Below are 21,426 nucleotides of genomic sequence, written 5' to 3'. Positions count from 1 at the left end.
GAGATTCACTTCATATCTAAAGACACACATACACTGAAAGTGAGGGAATGGAAAAAGATTTTCCATACAAATGGAAATCAAAAGAAAGCCAGTGTAGCAATACTTATATCAGATAAAATAGAGTTTAAACAAAGACTGTTACAAGACACACAGAAGGGCATTACATAATGATCAAGAAGTCAATCCAAGTAGAAGATATAACACGTGTAAATATCTATGCACCCAAAATAGGAGCACCTAAATACATAAAGTGAATATTAACAGACATAAAGGGAGGAAACGACAGTAACACAATAATAGTAGGGTATTTTAACATGCCACTTACATCAGTGAACAGATCACCCAGACAGAAAATCAATAAAGAAACACTGGCCTTAAATGAAGCATCAAACCAGATGGACTTAATAGCTACATATAGGACATTCCATCCAAAAGCAACAGAATACACATTCTTTTCAGTTGCACATGGAACATTCTCCGTGATAGATCACATGCCAGACCACAAAACAAGCCTTGGTAAATTTAAGAATAGTGGAATCATATCAAGCATCTTTTTATGACTACAACTCTACAAGAATAAAAAGTAACTATAAGAAAAAACTGCAAAAAACACAACCCATGGAGGCTAACCTACATGCTACTCAACAACCAGTGGATCACTGAAGAAATCAAAGAGGAATTAAAAAATTACCTGGAGACAAATGAAAATGAAAACATGATAAATTAAAAACACCTATGGAACACAGTAAAAACAGTTCTAAGAGGGAAGCAATACAAGCTTCCAATCATAAACTACTACTACTCACTTCTGCCAGGAAAGAACAACACCCTCATAGGTGGCATTTGTTGAATTAATTGTAATACAGAACAGAAAATAAGAAAATGGTATAGAAAGGAGACATTTGTAAAGTTTTGCAGCTGTGAAAGTACTATTACCAAGATTTCTAGATGTTTTGGTTTATAAGAAGGGAAAAAGCATTCCACTTTCCCCATTTCCAGTATAACATATTTTCAAAGCTCATTGCCATCTTTATTTTCAACAGGGCTCCATCATTTATTAGTTAGCATCTTTAGGATGCAGGATGAAGTTTAGTGGCTGAACTAGCTGCACAAAGGAGGCTCAATCTTCTTCCTACCTGTAAACATCTCTCCCTGCAATAGCAGCATTGCAAAAATAACCTCACTGAATCACTTGTACAAACTCCAAAAGGAACTTCAACCACTCACCTGGATGCAAGCCAGAGGCTCGTTCGTCCAAATCGAATATCCACCCACTAAATATATTCTCTCATTATGGACAGCAACTCCAGATTCATTTTGGCCTAAAGTAAAGAGAAGTGAATAAAAGAGGAAAAATAAATCCATTTCCTTGAATGTCTTCATTAACCCTTTTGCCACTGAGGGATACAATTTCCCTCTGTCGCACACCTGTATATTCCACAGGATTTCTGCCTCAACTAATCACTGTCTCCCAGTTCTCAGAGGGAAGAATTAACCACTCTCAGAGAATGACTCTGTGTTGGGTCAGAATCCAGCCATAACTCTTGATAGCCAGCCAAGTTAGTAAATACAGCATTAAATACAGCAATAATCCACATAGAACTAAGTTTTATACTATGTTGTATGCCATTAGTTTATATGGTATATTTTAGGAATGCAAAGCACCTCTTGTACTACAAATGCTTTTAAGCAAGTGCTTACATTTGTAATGGCTACAACCGCAAGAAGCCAATAAAACAGAGCCATGCCCCTAGTGTGCCCCAAATGAAGACAAATAACAGAAAAGATTGATAAAGTTACTACCCTTCTTTTCTTTACATACACAACAGTTTTAAGACTATATTAAAGTTCCTGAACTGGGACCAGCCTGGGTAGTCCCTAGATACTGACACGCCAAAATGATGAAAGGTTCCTCCCCTACTTAAAAAGGAAGACAGAATAACTCACTACTACATATTCTTCCCTGGAGGCCACCAGAGAGTGAGATAGTCTCTTTTTATTGATGGGCTGACACAGGATTGACTCGGGTAATAAATAAGCTGGATCCTATAGCAGACAGAATCACAGATCCAGGGACCAAGGGGCTACGGTACCACTACAGCAACTTAGAGTTAAGTGCTTGTAGGTGGGCCTCAAAGATCATTTTCGCAAAAACAGGAGCTCAATACAAAGCATCTAAACCTCTCACACTGGTTATGCCCCCCACTGTGGCCTCCGTAGCAGCAGCTGTGAGTCATCGAGTGCCCACTCAGCATATTAAAATGTCTTGAGGCAATAGTCCAGCCCACCCGTTTGAGTTGCGATTTTCCTATTAGAGCAGCCTGGAAGGGATCCTAATCACGTAGGCCGAAAAGGGAGGACAAGTTTTCAACTTCATTAAAAAAAGTCAGGGGTAAGCTGTTCGCTGCTTTCATTTTATTCCCCTGTGGGATGAGTATGGTCCCTACCTAGTGCTACCCCGTGGTAATGCTTGGGTGGGTCTGTGTGGCCAGAAGCGCTGCCAAACCCCCATGCACAGAACATCTCTAAGGTTTTGTCTTTAGGAGAATACAGGCAGAAATGATATTTGACACTGACAAACAATGAAGACCATTCTCCTGCACTCACAAGAAATAAGAGGACTAAAAGTAGTGAGAAGTAAAAAATAAATTGCTCCTGTAAAGAGTCATTACCTCTTTCAGCGCCTGGTTCCTCCTACTTATACCAATGTTCCTACGTGAATACTGATAGACAATAATGGACCTGACACGTCTCTCTTGGCAACGTGCAAACACACGCAAAGGTAACACAGGCCCTGAGAAACCAGATGTTCAGCCACCTGATTGAGTCCGATTTTGTGAGATAAACAATGCACACCTTTCTGGGTAATAAAAGCCAAGTTGTTCTACCACCATGCACTTAATATTTACAGCTGCACTACAGATATCTAAGAAAACAAGTTTCGCAACTTCCTGAATCTCTGCTTTTCCTGATTTACTCAATCAAAGGTACTTGCCAGTCAACAGGTTAAAATTACAACGCGTCCACTGGTCAGCGTCCATGTTGTAGGCATCTATATGCCGCACGAGGACCCGGTCGTTATTGTAGTCCAGGTCATTGCCTCCAAGAACATAAAGCTTCCTTTGAACAGCAGCCATGGAATGGTAGACCCGCCTCTGCAGCATGGGGCTGCGGCTTATCCACTTATTCTGAGACAAAAAAAAGAGAAAAAAGAAACTCAGGTGAATTCTGTTAAGTGGAGACCTCCAGGGCAGAAAACAGCAGTGCCTCATTAGTAGTGGGGACTCTAATGATGGTCAATCACGTTCTATTTGAATGTTGTTTATATACTTTGAAAGGTATGGGCTTCTTGCCTGAGAACAAGTGCAGAAGAGCCCACATGTTCTAACTCTATTTGCAACTTACGTAAGGCATTTCCTCTTCCTTGGGTTGCATTTTGAATTTGTAAGGGGAACATATGAGAATTTAGAAGTTTTCATGATTGGTTATTTCTCCCAATTGAGAGAACTTACTCCTGCAAATGACTTAAGAGTACAAGTGCATGGTTAGGTATACTGTGTACGGTGAAACAGGCTCTGGATCCAGAATGCCTGAGTTTATCATCTGTGTGTGACCTTGGCAATTTACTTAACCTGTCTGTGCCTGTTTCCTCATCTGTAAAATAGAGATAATAGTACCCATCTGACAAGCCTGTTGTGAAGATTAAATGAGCTAATACACCTAAAGCATTTAGAACAATGCCTGGCACATATGTCCAATAATATGCACTTTTTAAAAGTTACTGTGATATAATCATTGGCTGCCCAAGGACCCTTCATAAGTTAATATGAGGGCAGCTTTGCTGTTCTTTCCAGGATGAACCTCCAGAGGTCAATGGAAGAGCTAAGATTTGATTCAGCAACAAACCCCTCACAGCCTTTCATATATTTACACTCACAACTTCACCAAATTGGGAAAGGTTATTTCCAGGCACACGGTTATCTGTTTTGTTAGAAGACCAAATGTTCTGTGATAACTTTAGGGAATGGTGAAACCTCTAATATCTGGTTCTAGACCACCCTCAGGAACGAGAGAGGTCTGCTCCACTCCTCTCAAATAAGGCTCCTATTTAAAATATAATGTAAAAATAGATGAAAATCAAATATGACTTTAATTTTAAATCTCAACTAAGTAATGGACAGGTAAGTAAACCTTACCATTTTCTTTCTACATAAACACTAAACATACAGGAAGAACATAGATTATTTCTTTTTGCAGAGAAAAATTTGGATTTCAACCAGAAAAATCATATGATGGCTTGAACACATAGAATTTCAGTTCACAGAGCTGTAAAGGAAGAAGCAAAAAAGAAAGTTTTGTATAAATATTGGTCCATTCACTATTGGCTTATCGACTGGCTCACTTGTAATTTCTCTTTCAAAGATACACTAACATGAGAAAAAGAAAGTGGTTTGTCCAGTTTTTTAAGGCTTGAATTTATCTGCTCCCCCCTTTTTAAACATGTCATATTAAGAATCTCCTTCCAATTAAATGTATCTTTAATAAAACAATCAAACCTTTCTTTCAGATATTCTCCTAAGAAATATCTTTAATACATTATGCATGAGTGGATTTAACTCAAGACTGATGATGCTTTCCTTAGGTGCTTTCAAAAATGAGGCAACCCATCACAGTATTAGGAATCAATGTTTCCACTAGCAGTCCAGTCCCCTGCCACAGAACTATGGATGCCATCTGGTTTGCAAAGCCTGACTGCATCCCCTGATTATATCTTTAGCTTCCTTCACTGCCATGCCTGCCAGGTGAGCCGCCAACCGCTGCAAAGGCAAAGAAACAGAGAGGCCTGGTGGGGTCATTCCTAATAAGCTAGCGTGTGAATACTAATCAGTGCTGGGGAAGCAGAGGTCACCCCAGCCTGCCTGTTGGCAGGTAGCGATGTGCTCTGTGGCAGATGGCAGGCATTATCGACTCTCCACAAAGGCCTAGAAGAGAAATAAGCACCAGGGCTGAATGATAGAGTTATTGAGATTCTGAGCAAGATGCAAGCAGATGTGATGTTTGCCAGTACCCACTGTAAACAATATGCCAGCAGAATTTTTAAAAAGAGCATGTGTGTACAAACATGAAACAGAACTCATTTGAGAAATGTTAACACCTTCTTCCTCTTTAACCACGTGTGCACCAAACTTAAGCAACTGCAATTAATGATCCCTCTTGGGACATCCGGCCCAGGGACACGTGGTCTCTGAAACCTAGAGCCTCTAATGACATCAGGAAACACTTGCAAAGATAGAAATACCTTCGCTAAACTCAGAATCAAGTAATTGTTAAAATATACTAAATAGGGCTTCCCTGGTGGCGCAGTGGTTGAGAGTCCGCCTGCCGATGCAGGGGAAACGGGTTCGTGCCCCGGTCTGGGAAGATCCCACATGCCGCGGAGCGGCTGGGCCTGTGAGCCATGGCCGCTGAGTCTGCGCGTCCGGAGCCTGTGCTCCGCAACGGGAGAGGCCACAACAGTGAGAGGCCCACATACCACAAAAAAAAAAAAAAAAAAATACTAAATAGACTGAGGTCACTCTGAACATATATTTGATGGCTAGTCCCAACCCAGAGTGCCAAAGCCAACCTGTTGTTTTGTGTTCCATTATCTTCAGCTGATGAAGATGAAACCTCCAAATCAAATCATTCTGGAATACTGTCAAAATCATGAAAAGTACTTACATTGCCAAAATCATAGAAATGACAAAATTCAGCAAACATGTGCCACAGTTACAGATACTTTGGTAGAAGGAAAAGAGAATAAAAATAGTTCTTCTTTGGGGGAAAGAAAAGTCATTAAGTGTGCATGAAAAGTGGATAGAAGGGACAGGCACCATCAAAATGCTCCCAGTGCAGGCCCAGCTCTTAGATGAAAAACGTGCGCCAACTCTTCAGATACTGCTCCTTCAGATTTGTCCTACATACTGTCCTGGGATATGTTGGCTATATAGAGCTAAATAAAAGTTATCACTTTATTTGGGAATAAGGAAACCATAAGCACGTTCCTCTCCTAGAATGACAGGCCTTCTAAAAGGAGGTGGCAACAGGACAATCCAAATCCTTTCTCAGGATGCCTCTGTGATGAACAGCCACTTGAGATAAATGGTAATAAGGGCATTTAACTCATCAATATATTTTCCCTTTTTCCTACATTATGCAAAACTCTGAAAAAGTTGAGAACTGAGTATAGCATAAAACAAAAAGAGCTGAAATTCTGTGTTTTGTGAGAAAAAAAAAAGGCAACCAAAAAGCAGTTTATCCAGATGCTTCCTTTTCTCTATGTAAGTTTAAGTTGCATGTGTGTGTATAGACTTGGCATTCCAACTCCTAATTACTGTAGCAATCTTTAAAAATTCATTTTAATTAAGGTAATGAGCTTTTCTTATATGAGTCTTACCTGGTTAGGTTCATATGCCATTAGTCTGTTCTGATATTGTGCCGTGTTAGTTACTCCACCTGTAATGGATTAACACGTGTTAGGCTTTCATGAATAAGAAATGGGATATTCCAACATGAGAATGAGATACAATTAAAGGAAAATTAGCTACTGCTGAGGGTCTGTTTGTATACCCTCGTGGTGAACCCACGACATAATTAAGAAGCTTATTGTTGAAGCAGTTGCATTTTCAAGAAACATTTCAGAAGCGAGCCAGCTGAGAGCAAGCAACAAGTATGCTGAGATTTCCAGGAGGCCCCCAATTTTGTCAAGCTGCTCTGCATGGCCAGAATGAAGGGCAAAGTATGGTGAGGGAGTGGGAGCAAGCATAGCGCACTTAGACAAATCTCTATACAGTTTATGCCAGGGGCAGAGTTATACGGAAAAGTCTTGTCCTTAGCTACCTTGGTAATTTTACAGCTCTAGTCTTATGTGCACTAACATAGTGATATCTTGATGTCTCTTTGGAAGACCCATATCTAAGAAAAGACATTACTTATCAAAAGAGATCTAGAGCCACTGCTGTCCAACAGAATATAGTAAGAACCATAAACAGGAGTTACATATGCCATTTTAAACTTCCCAGTGGTCACATTAAAAAGTAGTGCTCCTAGGCTTCCCTGGTGGTGCAGTGGTTGAGAGTCTGCCTGCCGATGCAGGGGACACGGGTTCATGCCCCGGTCCAGGAAGATCCCACATGCCATGGAGCGGCTGGGCCCGTGAGCCATGGTCGCTGAGCCTGCGCGTCCGGAGCCTGTGCTCCGCAACGGGAGAGGCCACAACACTGAGAGGCCCGTGTACCACAAAAAAAAAAAAAAAAAAAAAAATAGAAAGCAGAGTAGGAAGATCCTGAGCTTACCTCCTCCCACAAACACACCAAAACGGTAACTACAAATCTCTGAGAATGACCTGAAGACTAGCAGAGCAGATTTTCTGCAACTAAGGATATTGAGATGAGAAGTAGGGACACAGATGTAGCCTAGTCAGAACTCACACACTGGGTACAGCAACCACAAGTAGGAGGGATATCACAACCACAGTGGTGGTCACCCCTGATGAGCAAGGGGTCTGAGCCCCACATTGGGATTCCCAGCCCAGAGGACCTGCACCAGGAAACAAGCCCCAATAATGTGCAGCTTTGAAACCCAGTGAGGATTATATTCAGGAGAGCCAGAGGGTTGGGGAAAACCAAGACTGCTCTTAAAGGGCTTGGACACAAACTCACTCACTCCAAGTCCCAGTGCAAAGGCAGCAGCTTGAAAAGTACCTGGGTCATATAAGAAGGAGATTCACTGACTAATTTTAGGTCATGTGCCAGAGGAGCAACAATCTGGTGGAACTTTCTCTAGGGACAGAAGTGCTGGCAGGCATTTTTTTACTTTCCCTCCACCTAGCTGGCCCAGCACAGGTGGGCACCATTTTTGTCACACTCAGTCGACCTAGCTAACACCATCCATCCTGCCCCAGCATCCCTTGAGGATCAGCCCTGCCCAACCGGCCTGTCTCAGCTGGCCACTCCAAAGCAGCTCCTGCCTCATCCTGCTCCAGCCAGCACTGACCGGTGTCTCACCAAGGTATCTGCCACACTTCAGACCAGTCCCATAAACAGTACACCTGTAACAGTCATGGCCAGGCCTTGCAGCCACTCATGCCGGGGGCCAGCCCCACCCACCAGCACACCTGCACCAATCACAGCCCAAACAAAACAGGAAGGCACAGGTATCCCACACAGGGGAAACCCCTAGAGTTCCTGGCTCTGGTAAGCAGGGGAGATTGCACCACTGGGCCCCAGAGGACACCTACATAAGGCCACTCTTTCAAATGGAGAGACCTAGCTGATATACCTAATACAAAGCAACAACCACAGAGAGTTAGGCAAAATGAAGAGACAAATAAATATCTTCCAAACAAAAGAACAAGACAAATCCTCAGAAACAGAACTAAACAATATGGAGATAAGCAAATTACCAGATAAAGAATTCAAAGGAATAGCCAAAATCATGCTCACCAAACTCAGGAGAAGAATGGAGGAACACAATGAGAACTTTCAACAAAGAGATAGAAAATGTAAAACAAAACCAATCAGAACTGAAGAATACAATAACTGAAATGAAAAATACACCAGAGAGAACCAACAGCAGATGCAGAAGAATGGATCAACCATCTGGAAGACAAGGTGGTGGAAATCATCCAATCAGAACACCAAAAAGAAAAAAGTTTAAAAAAATGCAGATAGTTTAAGGGACCTCTGGAACAACATCAAGCTTACTAAAATTCGCAACAAAGGGGTCCCAGAAGGAGAAAAGAGAGAAATGGGGACAGGAAACCTATTTGATGAAATAATGGTTAAAAAACTTCCCTAACCTGATGAAGGAAACAGACATCCAAGTCCATGAAGCACAGAGTCCCAAACAAGATGAAACCAAAGAGACCCACACCAAGACACATTACAATTAAAATGTCAAAAGTTAAAGATAAAGAGAAGATATTAAAAGCAGCAAGAGAAAAACAACTAGTTACTTACAAGGGAACCCCCATAAGATAATGAGCTGAGTTTTCAGCAGAAAATTTATAGTCCAGAAGGAATTGGCACAATATATTCAAAGTACTGAAAGAAAAAAACTTACAACCAAGAAGACACTACCTGGCAAGTTTATCTTTCAGAATTGAAGTAGTATCTTTCAGAACTGAAGAGTTTACTACACAAATAAAAGCTAAAGGAGGGCTTCCCTGGTGGCACAGTGGTTGAGAGTCCGCCTGCTGATGCAGGGGACACAGGTTCGTGTCCCGGTCTGGGAAGATTCCACATGCCGCGGAGCAGCTGGGCCCATGAGCCATGGCCGCTGAGCCTGCACGTCCAGAGCCTGTGCTCCGCAAAGGGAGAGGCCACAGCAGTGAGACGCCCGCGTACCGCAAAAAAAAAAAAAAGCTAAAGGAGTTCATCACCACTAAACCAACATTACAAGAAATGTTAAGGGAACTTCTTCAAGCAAAAAAGAAAAGGCCATAACTAGAAACAAGAAAATTATGAAAGAAAAAATCTCACTGGTAAAAGCAAACATACAGTAAAGGTGGATAAGAACCACCTACAAAGCTAGTATGAAGGTTAAAAGACAGAAGTAGTAAAATCATCTATATCTAAAATAATTAGTTAAGTGATACACAAAATAAAAAGATGTAAAAGATAACATCAAAAACATAAAATGTGGAGGATGGACAAAAATCCAGTGCTTTTAGAATGCACTCAAACTTAAGTGACCATTAATTTAAAATAAACAGCTATATACATAGATTGTTACTATAGGAACCTCATGGTAACGAAAAAACAAAAACCTATAACAAATACACAAAAAATAAAAAGAAAGGAAAGCAAACATATTACTAAAGAAAGTCACAAGGGAAGAGAACAAGAGAAGAAGAAAGAAGAGGGAAGAACTATAAAAACAACCAGAAAAAATTAGCAAAATAGCAATAAGTGCATACCTATCAATAGACTAAGTGATCCAATCAAAAGACAGGGTAACTGAATGGATAAAAAAACAAGATATATATATAGATATATAGATATATATATACACACACACACACACACACACACATATACACACACACACACACACACTACCTATAGGTGAATCACTCCAGATCTAAAGACAAACACAGACTAAAAGTGAAGGGATGGAACAACATACTCCATGGAAATGGAAATGAAAAGAAAATTGAGATAGCAATACTTATATCATACAAAATAGACTTTAAAACAAAGACTGCAACAAGAGACAAAAAAGGTGTTATGTAATAATAAAGGCATCAATCCAACAAGAGCATATGACACATAAATATTTATGCACCCAACATAGGAGCACCTAAATACATAAAGCAAATATTAACATACATGAAGGAGATACTGACAGTAATACAACAGTAGGGGACTTTAACACCCCACTTGCATCAATGGATAGATGATCTAGACAGAAAATCAGTAAGGAAATATTGCCCTTAAACGACACATTAGGCCATACAGCCTTAATAGATATACAGAACGTTTCATCCAAAACCAGCAGAATACACATTCTTTTCAAGTGCACATGGATCATTCTCCAGGATAAATCACGTTAGTCCACAAAAAAGTCTCAATAAATTTAAGGAGATTGAAATCATTATCAAGCTGCTTTTCTGACCACAACAGTATGAAACTAGAAATCAATTATAAGAAGAAAACTGGAAAAAACACAAACACTCAATAGATGAAGAAAAAGAATTTGACAAAATTCAACATCGATTTATGTTAAACACTCTCACAACAGAGTGGGTATAGAGGGAACATACCTCACCGTAAAAAGGACTACATATGACAAACCCACAGCTAACATAATACTCCAAGGTAAAAAGATGAAATATTTTCCTCTAAGATCAGGGAGAAGATAAGGATGCCCACTCTTGCCACTGTTATTTAACACAGTATTAGAAACCCTAGCACTAGCAATGAGAGAGAGAGACAGAGAGAGAGAGAGAGATAGACAGAGGAGGCATTCAAATTGGAAAGGAATAGGTAAAACTGTCACTATTTGCAGATGACACGATACTTATATACAGAAAATCTTAAAGGCTCCAACCAAAAGACTATTAGAACTAACAAATGACTTCAGTAAATTTGCAGGATACAAAATTCACATACATAAATCTTCTGCATCTATGTACACTAATAACAAACTATCAGAAAAAAAAATAAAGAAAATCCCATTTTCAACTGCATCAAAAAGAATAAAATACTTAGGAATAAATTTAACCAAGGAGGAAAACACCTGTACTTCTGAAAACTATAAGATACTGATGAAAGAAAATGAAGATAACACAAATAAATGGAAAGACATACCATACTTACTCATGGATTAGAAGAATTAATATTGTTAAAATTCCATACTACCCAAAGCAATCTACAGATTCAATGCAATCCCTATCAAAATACCAATGGCGACTCCCTCTCGCAAGAGCACCAGAGTCACAACTAACTGCTGAACAATCATCGACAGGAAGACACTGGAACTCACCTAAAAAGATACCCCACATCCAAAGACAAAGGAGAAGCTGCAATGAGACAGTAGGAGGGGCGTAATCACAATAATATCAAATCCCATAACCGCTGGGTGAATGACTCACAAACGGGAGAACACTTATACCACAGAAGTCCACCCACTGGATCGAAGGTTCTGAGCCCCATATCAGGCTTCCCAACCTGGGGGGTCCAGCAATGGGAGGAGGAATTGCAAGAGAATCAGACTTTGAAGGCTAGTGGGATTTGACTGCAGGACTTCGACAGGACTGGGAGAAACAGAGACTCCACTCTTGGAAGGCACACACAAAGTAGTGTGTGCATCAGGACCAGGGGAAGGAGCAGTGACCCCATAGGAGACTGAACCAGACCTACCTGCTAGTGTTGGAGGGTCTCCTGCAGGGGCAGGGGGTAGCTGTGTCTGACCGTGGGGACAAGGACACTGGCAGCAGAAGTTCTGGGAAGTACTCCTTGGCATGAGCCCTCCCAGATTCCACCATTAGCCCCAACAAAGAGCTGGGTAGTCTCCAGTGTTGGGTCACCTCAGGCCAAACAACCAGGAAAGAGGGAAGCAAGTCCCACCCATCAGCAGACAAGCAGATTAAAGTTTTACTGAGCTCTGCCCAACAGAGCAACAGCCAGCTCTACCCACCACCAGTCCCTCCCATCAGGAAGCTTGCATAAGCCTCTTAGATAGCCACATCCACCAGAGGGCAGACAGCAGAAGCAAGACGAGCTACAATTCTGCAGCCTGAGGAAGGAAAACAACATTCACAGAAAGATAGACAAAATGAAAAGGCAGAGGGCTATGTACCAGATGAAGGAACAAGATAAAACCCCAGAAAAACAACTAAATGAAGTAGAGATAGGCAACCTTCCAGAAAAAGAATTCAGAATAATGACAATGAAGTGATTCAGGACCTAGAAAAAAGAATGGAGGCAAAGATCAGGAAGATGCAAGAAAGCTTTAACAAAGACCTAGAAGAATTAAAGAACAAACACCTAGAAGAATTAAAGAACAAACAGAGATGAACAAAACAATAACTGAAATGAAAAATACACTAGAAGGAATCAATAGCAGAATAAGTGAGGCAGAAGAACAGATAAGTGACCTGGAAGACAGAATGGTGGAATTCACTGCCGTGGAACAGAATAGAGAAAAAAGAATGAAATGAAATGAATACAACCTAAGAGACCTCTGGGACAACATTAAATGCACCAACATTTGCATTATAGAGGTCCCAGAAGGAGAAGAGAGAGAGAAAGGACCCGAGAAAATATTTGAAGAGATTATAGTCGAAAATTTCCCTAACATGGGAAAGGAAGTAGTCACCCAAGTCCAGGAAGCACAGAGAGTCCCAGGCAGGATAAGCCCAAGGAGAAACACACTGAGACACACAGTAATCAAACTGACAAAAATTAAAGACAAAGAAAAATTATTGAAAGCAACAAGGGAAAAATGACAAATAATATACAAGGGAACTCCCATAAGGTTAACAACTGATTTCTCAGGAGAAACTCTACAAGCCAGAAGGTAGTTGCATGATATATTTAAAGCGATGAAAGGGAAGAACCTACAACCAAGATTACCCTACCTGGCAAGGATCTCATTCAGATTCGAGAGAGAAATCAAAAGCTTTACAGACAAGCAAAAGCCAAGAGAATTCAGCACCATCAAACCAGCTCTACAACAAATGCTAAAGGAACTTCTCTAAGTGGGTAACACAAGAGAAGAAAAGGACCTACAAAAACAAACCCAAAACAATTAATAAAATGGTAAAAGGAACATACATATCGATAATTGCCTTAAACGTGAATGGATTAAATGATGCTCCAACCAAAAGACACAGGCTCACTGAATGGATACAAAAACAAGACCCATATATATGCTGTCTATAAGAGACCCACTTCAGACCTAGGGACACATACAGACTGAAAGCGAGGGGATGGAAAAAGATATTCCATGCAAATGGAAATCAAAAGAGAGCTGGAGTAGCAATACTCATATCACATAACATAGACTTTAAAATAAAGAATGTTACAAGAGACAAGGAAGGACACTACATAATGATCAAGCGATCAATCGAAGAAGATATAACAATTATAAATATATATGCACACAACATAGGAGCACCTCAATACATAAGGCAACTGCTAACAGCTATAAAAGAGGAAACTGACAGTAACTCAATCATAGTGGGGGACTTTAACACCTCACTTACACCAATGGACAGATCATCCAGACAGAAAATTAATAAGGAAACACAAGCTTTAAATGACACAATACACCAGATAGATCTAATTGACATTTATAAGACATTCCATCCAAAAACAGCAGATTACACTTTCTTCTCAAGTGTACGTGGAGCATACTCCATGATAGATTACATCTTGGGTCACAAATCAAGACTCGGTAAATTTAAGAAAATTGAGATTATATCAAGCAACTTCTCGGACCACAACCCTATGAGATTAGAAATCAATTAGGGGAAAAAAACATAAAAAACACAAACACATGGAGGCTAAACAATATGTTACTAAATAACTAAGAGATCACTGAAGAAATCAAAGAGGAAATCAAAAAATAACTAGAGACAAATTACTATGAAAACAGGACGATCCAAAACCTATGGGATGCAGCAAAAGCAATTCTAAGAGTTAAGTTTATAGCAATACAAGCCGACCTCAAGAATCAAGAAAAATCTCAAATAAACAATCTAACCTTACAACATCCAAAGGAACTAGAGAAAGAAGAATAATCAAAACTCAAAATTACTAGAAGAAAAGAAAACATAAAGATCAGAGCAGAAATAAATGAAATAGAAACAAAGAAAACAATAGCAAAGGTCAATAAAACTAAAAGCTGGTTCTTTAAGAAGATAAACAAAATTGATAAACCTTTAGCCAGACTCATCAATAAAAAGAGGGAGAGGACTCAAATCAATAAAATTAGAATGAAAAAGGAGCAGTTACAATGGACACCGCAGAAATACAAAGCATCCTAAGACACTACTACAAGCAACTCTATGCCAATAAAATGGACAACCTGGAAGAAATGGACAAATTCTTAGAAAGGCATAACCTTCCAAGACTGAACCAGGAAGAAGTAGAAAATATGAACAGACCAATCACAACGAATGAAATTGAAACTGTGATTAAATATCTTCCAACAAACAAAAGTCCAGGACCAGATGGCTTCACACGTGAATTCTATCAAACATTTAGAGAAGAGCTAACACCCATCCTTCTCAAACTCTTCCAAAAATTTTCACAGGAAGGAACACTCCTCTGCAAACTCATTCTATGAGGCCACCATCACCCTGATACCAAAACCAGACAAAGATACTACAAAAAAAGAAAATTACAGACCAATATCACTGATGAATACAGATGCAAAAATATTCAATAAAATACTAGCAAACAGAATCCAACAACACAGTAAAAAGATCATACACCATGATCAAGTGGGATTTATCCCAGGGATACAAGGATTCTTCAATATATGCAAATCAATCAATGTGATACACCATATTAGAAATTGAAGAATAAAAACAATATGATCATCTCAATAGATGCAGAAAAAAGCTTTTGACAAAATTCAACACCCATTTGTGATGATAAAAAAAAAACTCTACAGAAAGTGGGCATAGAGGGAACCTACCTCAACATAATAAAGGCCATATGACAAACCCACAACAAACATCACTCTCAATGGTGAAAAACTGAAAGCATTTCCTGTAAGATCAAGACAAGGATGTCCACTCTCACCACTGTTATTCAACATAGTTTTGGAAGTCCTAGCCATGGCAATCAGAGAAGAAAAACAAATAAAAGGAATACAAATTGGAAAAGAAGAAGTAAAACTGTCACTATTTGCAGATGACATGATACTGTACATAGATAATCCTAAAGATGCCACCAGAAAACTACTAGAGCTAATCAATGAATTTGGTAAAGTTACAGGATACAAAATTAATGCACAGAAATCTCTTGCATTCCTATACACTAAAAACAAAAGATCAGAAAGAGAAATTAAGGAAACAATCCCATTCACCATTGCAACAAAAAGAATAAAATACGTAGGAATAAACCCTCCTAAGGAGGTAAAAGACCTGTACTCAGAAAACTATAAGAGACTGATGAAGGAAATCAAAAATGACACAAACAGATGGAGAGATATACCATGTTCTTGGATTGGAAGAATCGATATTGTGAAAATGACTATACTACCCAAAGCAATCTAAGATTCAATGCAATCCCTATCAAATCACCAGTGGCATTTTTTACAGAAGTAGAACAAAAAATCTTAAAATTTGTATGGAGACACAGAAGACCCTGAATAGCCAAAACAGTCTTTTTTTTTTTTTAAATAAATTTATTTATTTATTTATTTTGGGCTGTGTTGGGTCTTTGTTGCTGTGCACGGGCTCTTCTCTAGTTGTGGCGAGCGGGGGGTTACTCTTCATTGCAGTGTGCAGGTTTCTCATTGCGGTGGCTTCTCTTGTTGCGGAGCCTGCAGCTCTAGGTGTGCAGTCTTCAGTAGTTGGGGCTCGTGGGCTCCAGAGTGCAGGCTCAGTAGTTGTGGTGCATGGGCTTAGTTGCTCCACGGCATGTGGGATCTTTCCAGACCAGGGCTCGAACACATGTCCCCTGCATTGGCAGGCAGATTCTCAACCACTGTGCCATCAGGGAAGCCCATCCAAAGCAGTCTTGAGGGAAAAAAAATGGAGCTGGAGGAATCAGACTCCCTGACTTCAGACCATACTACAAAGCTACAGTAATCAAGACAGTATGGTACTGGCACAAAAACAGAAATATAGATCAATGGAACAGAATAGAAAACCCAGAGATAAACCCACGCACCTATGGTCAACTAATCTATGACAAAGGAGGCAAGGATATACAATGGAGAAAAGTCAGTCTCTTCAATAAGTGGTGCTGGGAAAACTGGACAGCTACATATAAAAGAATGAAATTAGAACACTCCCTAACACTATACACAAAAATAAACTCAAAATGGATTAGAGACCTAAATGTAAGACCAGACACTATAAAACTCTTAGAGGAAAACATATGTAGAACACTCTTTGACATAAATCACATCAAGGTCTTTTTTGATCCACCTCCTACAGTAATGGAAATAAAAACAAAAATAAACAAATGGGACCAAATGAAACTTAAAAGCTTTTGCAAAGCAAAGGACTACAAACAAGACTAAAAGATAACCCTCAGAATGAGAGAAAATATTTGCAAACGAATCAAAGGACAAAGGATTAATCTCCAAAATATATAAACATCTCATGCAGCTCAATATTAAAAAAACAAACAACCCAATCAAAAAATGGGCAGAAGACCTAAATAGACACTTTTTTAAAGAAGACATACAGATGGCCAAGAAGCACATGAAAAGCTGCTCAACATCACTAATTATTAGAGAAATGCAAATCAAAACCACAATGAGGTATCAACTCACACCAGTTAGAATGGGCATCATCAGAAAATCTACAAACAACAAATGGTGGAGAGGGTGTGGAGAAAAGGGAACACTCTTGCACTGTTGGTGGGAATGTAAATTGATACAGCCACTGTGGAGAACAGTATGGAGGTTCCTTACAAAACTAAAAATAGAATTACCATATGACCCAGCAATCCCACTACTGGGCATATACCCAGAAAAAAAACATAATTCAAAAAGACACATGCACCCCAATGTTCATTGCAGCACTATTTACAATAGCCAGGTCATGGAAGCAACCTAAATGCCCTTTGACAGAGGAATGGATAAATAAGATGTGATACATATATACAATGGGATATTACTCAGCCATAAAAAGGAACAAAACTGGGTCATTTGTAGAGATGTGGATAGATCTAGAAACTGTCATACAGAGTGAAGTAAGTCAGAAGGAGAAAAACAAATATCGTTTATTAATGCATATATGTGGAACCTAGAAAAATGGTACAGATGAACCGGTTTGCAGGACAGAAACAGAATCACAGATGTAGAGAACGAACGTATAGACACCAAGGGGGAAAAGTGGTAGTGGTGGTGGTGGTGGTGGTGGTGGTGTGATGAATTGGGAGATTGGGATTGACATGTATACACTAATATGTTTAAAATGGATAACTAATAAGGACCTGCTGTATAAAAAAATAAATAAAATAAAATTCAAAAATTCAAAAGAAAGAAAGAAAAAGAAACAAAATACCAATGTCAGTTTTTATAGAACTGGAATAAATAATCCTAAAATTTGTAACAAACTACAAAAGACCCCAAATAACCAGAGCAATCTTAAGAAAGAAGAACAAAGCTGGAGGTATCACACTCCCTAATTTCAAACTGTACTACACAGCTATAGTTATCAAAACTGTATGGCACTGGCATAAAAACAGACACATAGATCAATGGAACAAAATAGAGAGCCCAGAAAGAAAGCCATGCTTCTTTTGTCAATTAATCTATCAAAAAGAAGCTAGAAATATACTTTGGGTAAAACACAGTCTCATTGATAAATGGTGTTGGTAAAATTGGACAGGTACATGCAAAAGAACGAAATTAGACCACTTTCTTACACCATACACAAAAGTAAACGCAAAGTGGATTAAAGGCTTAAATGTAAGACCTGAAACCCTAAAAACTCCTAGAAGACAACATAGGCAATACATTCTTTGATATCACTCTTAGCAATATTTTTGAATTTGCCTCTTCAGTCAACATAAACAAAAGCAAAAAAAAAAACAACAAATAGGACTATATCAAACTAAAAAGCTTTTTCACAGCAAGGGAAATCATCAACAAAACAAAAAGGCAACCTCTTGAATGGGAGAAGATATTTGCAAATGATATATCCCATAAGGGGTTAATATTCAAAATATATAAATAACTCACACAACTTAATATCAAAAAATAGACAATCTGGGGCTTCCCTGGTGGCGCAGTGGTTGAGAGTCCGCCTGCCGATGCAGGGGACACAGGTTCGTGCCCCGGTCCAGGAAGATCCCACATGCCGCGGAGCGGCTAGGCCCGTGAGCCATGGCCGCTGAGCCTGCATGTCCGGAACCTGTGCTCTGCAATGGGAGAGGCCACAACAGTGAGAGGCCCACGTACCGCAAAAAAAAAATATATATATATAGACAATCTGATTGAAAAATGAGCAGACGACCTGAACAGATATTTTTCTAAGGAAGAAATACAGATGGCCAACAGACACATGAAAAGATGCTCAACATCACTAATCAACAGGGAAATGAATCAAAACCACCTCACACATGTCAAAATGGCTATTATCAAAAAGACAAGAAATAACAAGTGTTGTCAAGGATGTAGAAAAAGGGGACTTTTGTGCACTGTTGATGGGAATTTAGGTTGTTGCAGCCACTATGGAGAAGAGTATGGAAATTCCTCAATAAATTAAAAACAGAACTACCTTATCATCCAGTAATTCCATTTCTGGGTATTTATCCAAAGAAAACGAAAACACTAATTCAAAAAGACATATGCACCCCTATGTTTATGTTCATTGCAGCATTATTTACAATAGCCAACACATGGAAGAAACCTAAGTGTCCACTGATGGATGAATGAATAAGGAAGATGTGATATGTGTAATGGAATATTACTCAGCCATAAAAAAGAATGAAATCCTTATATCTGTGACAACACAGTTGGATCTAGAGGGTATTATGCTAAGGAAAATAGTCAGACCAAGAAAGACAAATACTGTATGATTTCACTTACATGTAGAATCTAAAAAACAAAGCAAACGAACAAACAAAACAAAACAAACAGATTCATAGATACAGAGAACTGGTGGTCACCAGAGGGGAAAGGGGTGAAGGATTGGGTGAAATAGGTGAAGGGGATTAAGAGGTACAAAATAAGTCATTGGGATGTAATGTACAGTATAGGGAATACAGCCAACAATACTGCAATAACTTTGTATGGTGACAGACTTACCATGGTGCTCATGGTAATGTATATAAATGTTGAATCAATATGCTGTAAAACCTGAAATTACCATAGTATTATATGTCAAATGTACTTCAACTAGAAAATTAAAATAAAAAAATAAAAAATAACTTTAAAATGTGTACTATTATAATATTGACCAAGGTGGTCTTAACATTCCTCTCAGCTTAACTGAACTTTAGACAGGCTTCTTCCTGTCTCTGGCCCCTGACCTCCCTTTACTTACAGCATTTATTTTAAAAAACTTGCAAATTCTTTCTCTCTGCCTCTTTGAGATATAAATCATTTAAGAAGCTTCTTGCAAATTTTACAACCCAGGAATATCTTCCTCAAAGACCTGGGAGCCATGCCATTGAGATGTTATCATCAAGGAAGAGAATGCTCCTATCTCCCAGTTTCTGTGGAGGCTAGGAGCCTAACTCCGATGGGTACAAATCAGCAAACACAAATGGCCTAACCGCAGAGAAAAACATTTACAAACTTAGGGTAAATGAATGTGCTCAACACATCACACTGATCAACCTTCTTCCAAAAGTACTTCAGTATATTTCTACCAGCTCACCCCAGTGCTGAAAAACCCTACTGTTTTTCAGAGGAGTTGATTTCAAACTGCATTCTGGTCTCTCTCCTCTAGTGCAATAGTCTTGAATAAAGTCCTCCTTGTCTGTTTAACTGTGTCCACTATAATTTTTGCTTTGGCAGTTCAAATACTTTGAATGGGTCACTACTATCAACTCCACGGCCAGAAGTCAAGTCAACCAGACCCAAGAATTAGTGCATCAACTTAACTAAAGTGTGATAATCAATCAGTACTAATGGATACATAAAGGAGAGGGAATCTGTCCAGGCCAATCATTACTCTCTTATTCAGTCCCAGTAAGGAGAGTATATCTTTCATGTAATTGACCATAGCTATTATTAACTGGAAGGCTTTTTTTTTTTTTAAGTTCTCTCTGAAGCTTGCAACCACTTTTAAGATCAAGGAAAGTTTTGTCTACAGAAGAAATCCATAAAGAACAGAGAGGAATGAGTTTCCTGCCCTCAAATAAAGTCTTCTCTGGATTTCTCACTAAATGTCTCATTTTTAAAGATGAAATCAAAGAAAAGGATAACACACTTAAGAAAGCTGAGGCTGAAATGCCTACATAGAGTCGAAATGTATGTCAAAATAAATACAGAGGTATGTTTGCTTCCCCCCCCAACCTTCTTGTTTTTAAATCTAATTAAAAATGGAATGTCCAATAATTCTTTCTTAGCATAACTATGGAAGAATAATCAAATCTATTGAAATCTCACAAGTTTTCAGGGCTAAAATGACTGCCAAGTGCTTCTGATCTGGGCCATAACCACCAGATTAACGTCCAGCTCGCCTATAATTATTTCTCCAAATGAGAGGGAACAGAGGTGAACTCCCCCCATTATTTTGAAACTGTAACAGTTTCTCTACTTGTTTTAGAAATATGGGACAGAATTAATATCTACTGCAATAAACTATCTGTTTATGACACTATTTGAAGATATTTACACTACAATATGTATCAGACTCTGCCCATTATAGATTAAATGTATAATCAATGGATTAGAATGCAGCTATTGCATCCTTTCTCCCAAGCACGGCACACCATTTATCTTCATGCTTTTCAGAATTACTATTTACTGTCTTCCACAGATGCATTTATAATACAGTTTTTTTCCCCCTTAATCTGCACTCAGTAATTAGATTCCTTACCCTTACATACAAATTTTCACTCACATGACAATATTTAGAAATGAGATATTGGGTTACTAGTTGCGGGTAAAAATAAAAGTCCTAGTTAGTTACTTGGTTGATTACTTCTAGAATGTTAAACCGCAGGAGGTGCCTACAAAACCAAGTGCTGTAACTTTTGCCAAATCAGGATTACAAGGGAAAACCTTAAGAATTGGTTC

General features: G+C 39.0%; 1 protein-coding gene across 4 annotated transcripts in view; it reads right to left on the bottom strand.

The window, feature by feature from the left end:
• Nucleotides 1-21,426, bottom strand: part of KLHL32 (kelch like family member 32) — a 223,371-nt gene that overhangs the window by 20,385 nt on the left and 181,560 nt on the right. For all 4 annotated transcript variants that reach the window (XM_081250418.1, XM_081250420.1, XM_081250417.1 and 1 more), the window contains 3 exons: nt 6,437-6,495; nt 2,996-3,188; nt 1,228-1,322 (listed from right to left, as the gene is read on the bottom strand). In XM_081250418.1, coding sequence (XP_081106544.1) covers nt 1,228-1,322; nt 2,996-3,188; nt 6,437-6,495 — 347 coding nt within the window. The remainder of the gene's footprint in view (nt 1-1,227; nt 1,323-2,995; nt 3,189-6,436; nt 6,496-21,426) is intronic.

The sequence above is a fragment of the Mesoplodon bidens genome, assembly GCF_964165515.1.
Source record: "Mesoplodon bidens genome assembly, chromosome: 12".
Classification (NCBI taxonomy): domain Eukaryota; kingdom Metazoa; phylum Chordata; class Mammalia; order Artiodactyla; family Ziphiidae; genus Mesoplodon; species Mesoplodon bidens.
This window is presented reverse-complemented; position numbering and strand designations above follow the sequence as displayed.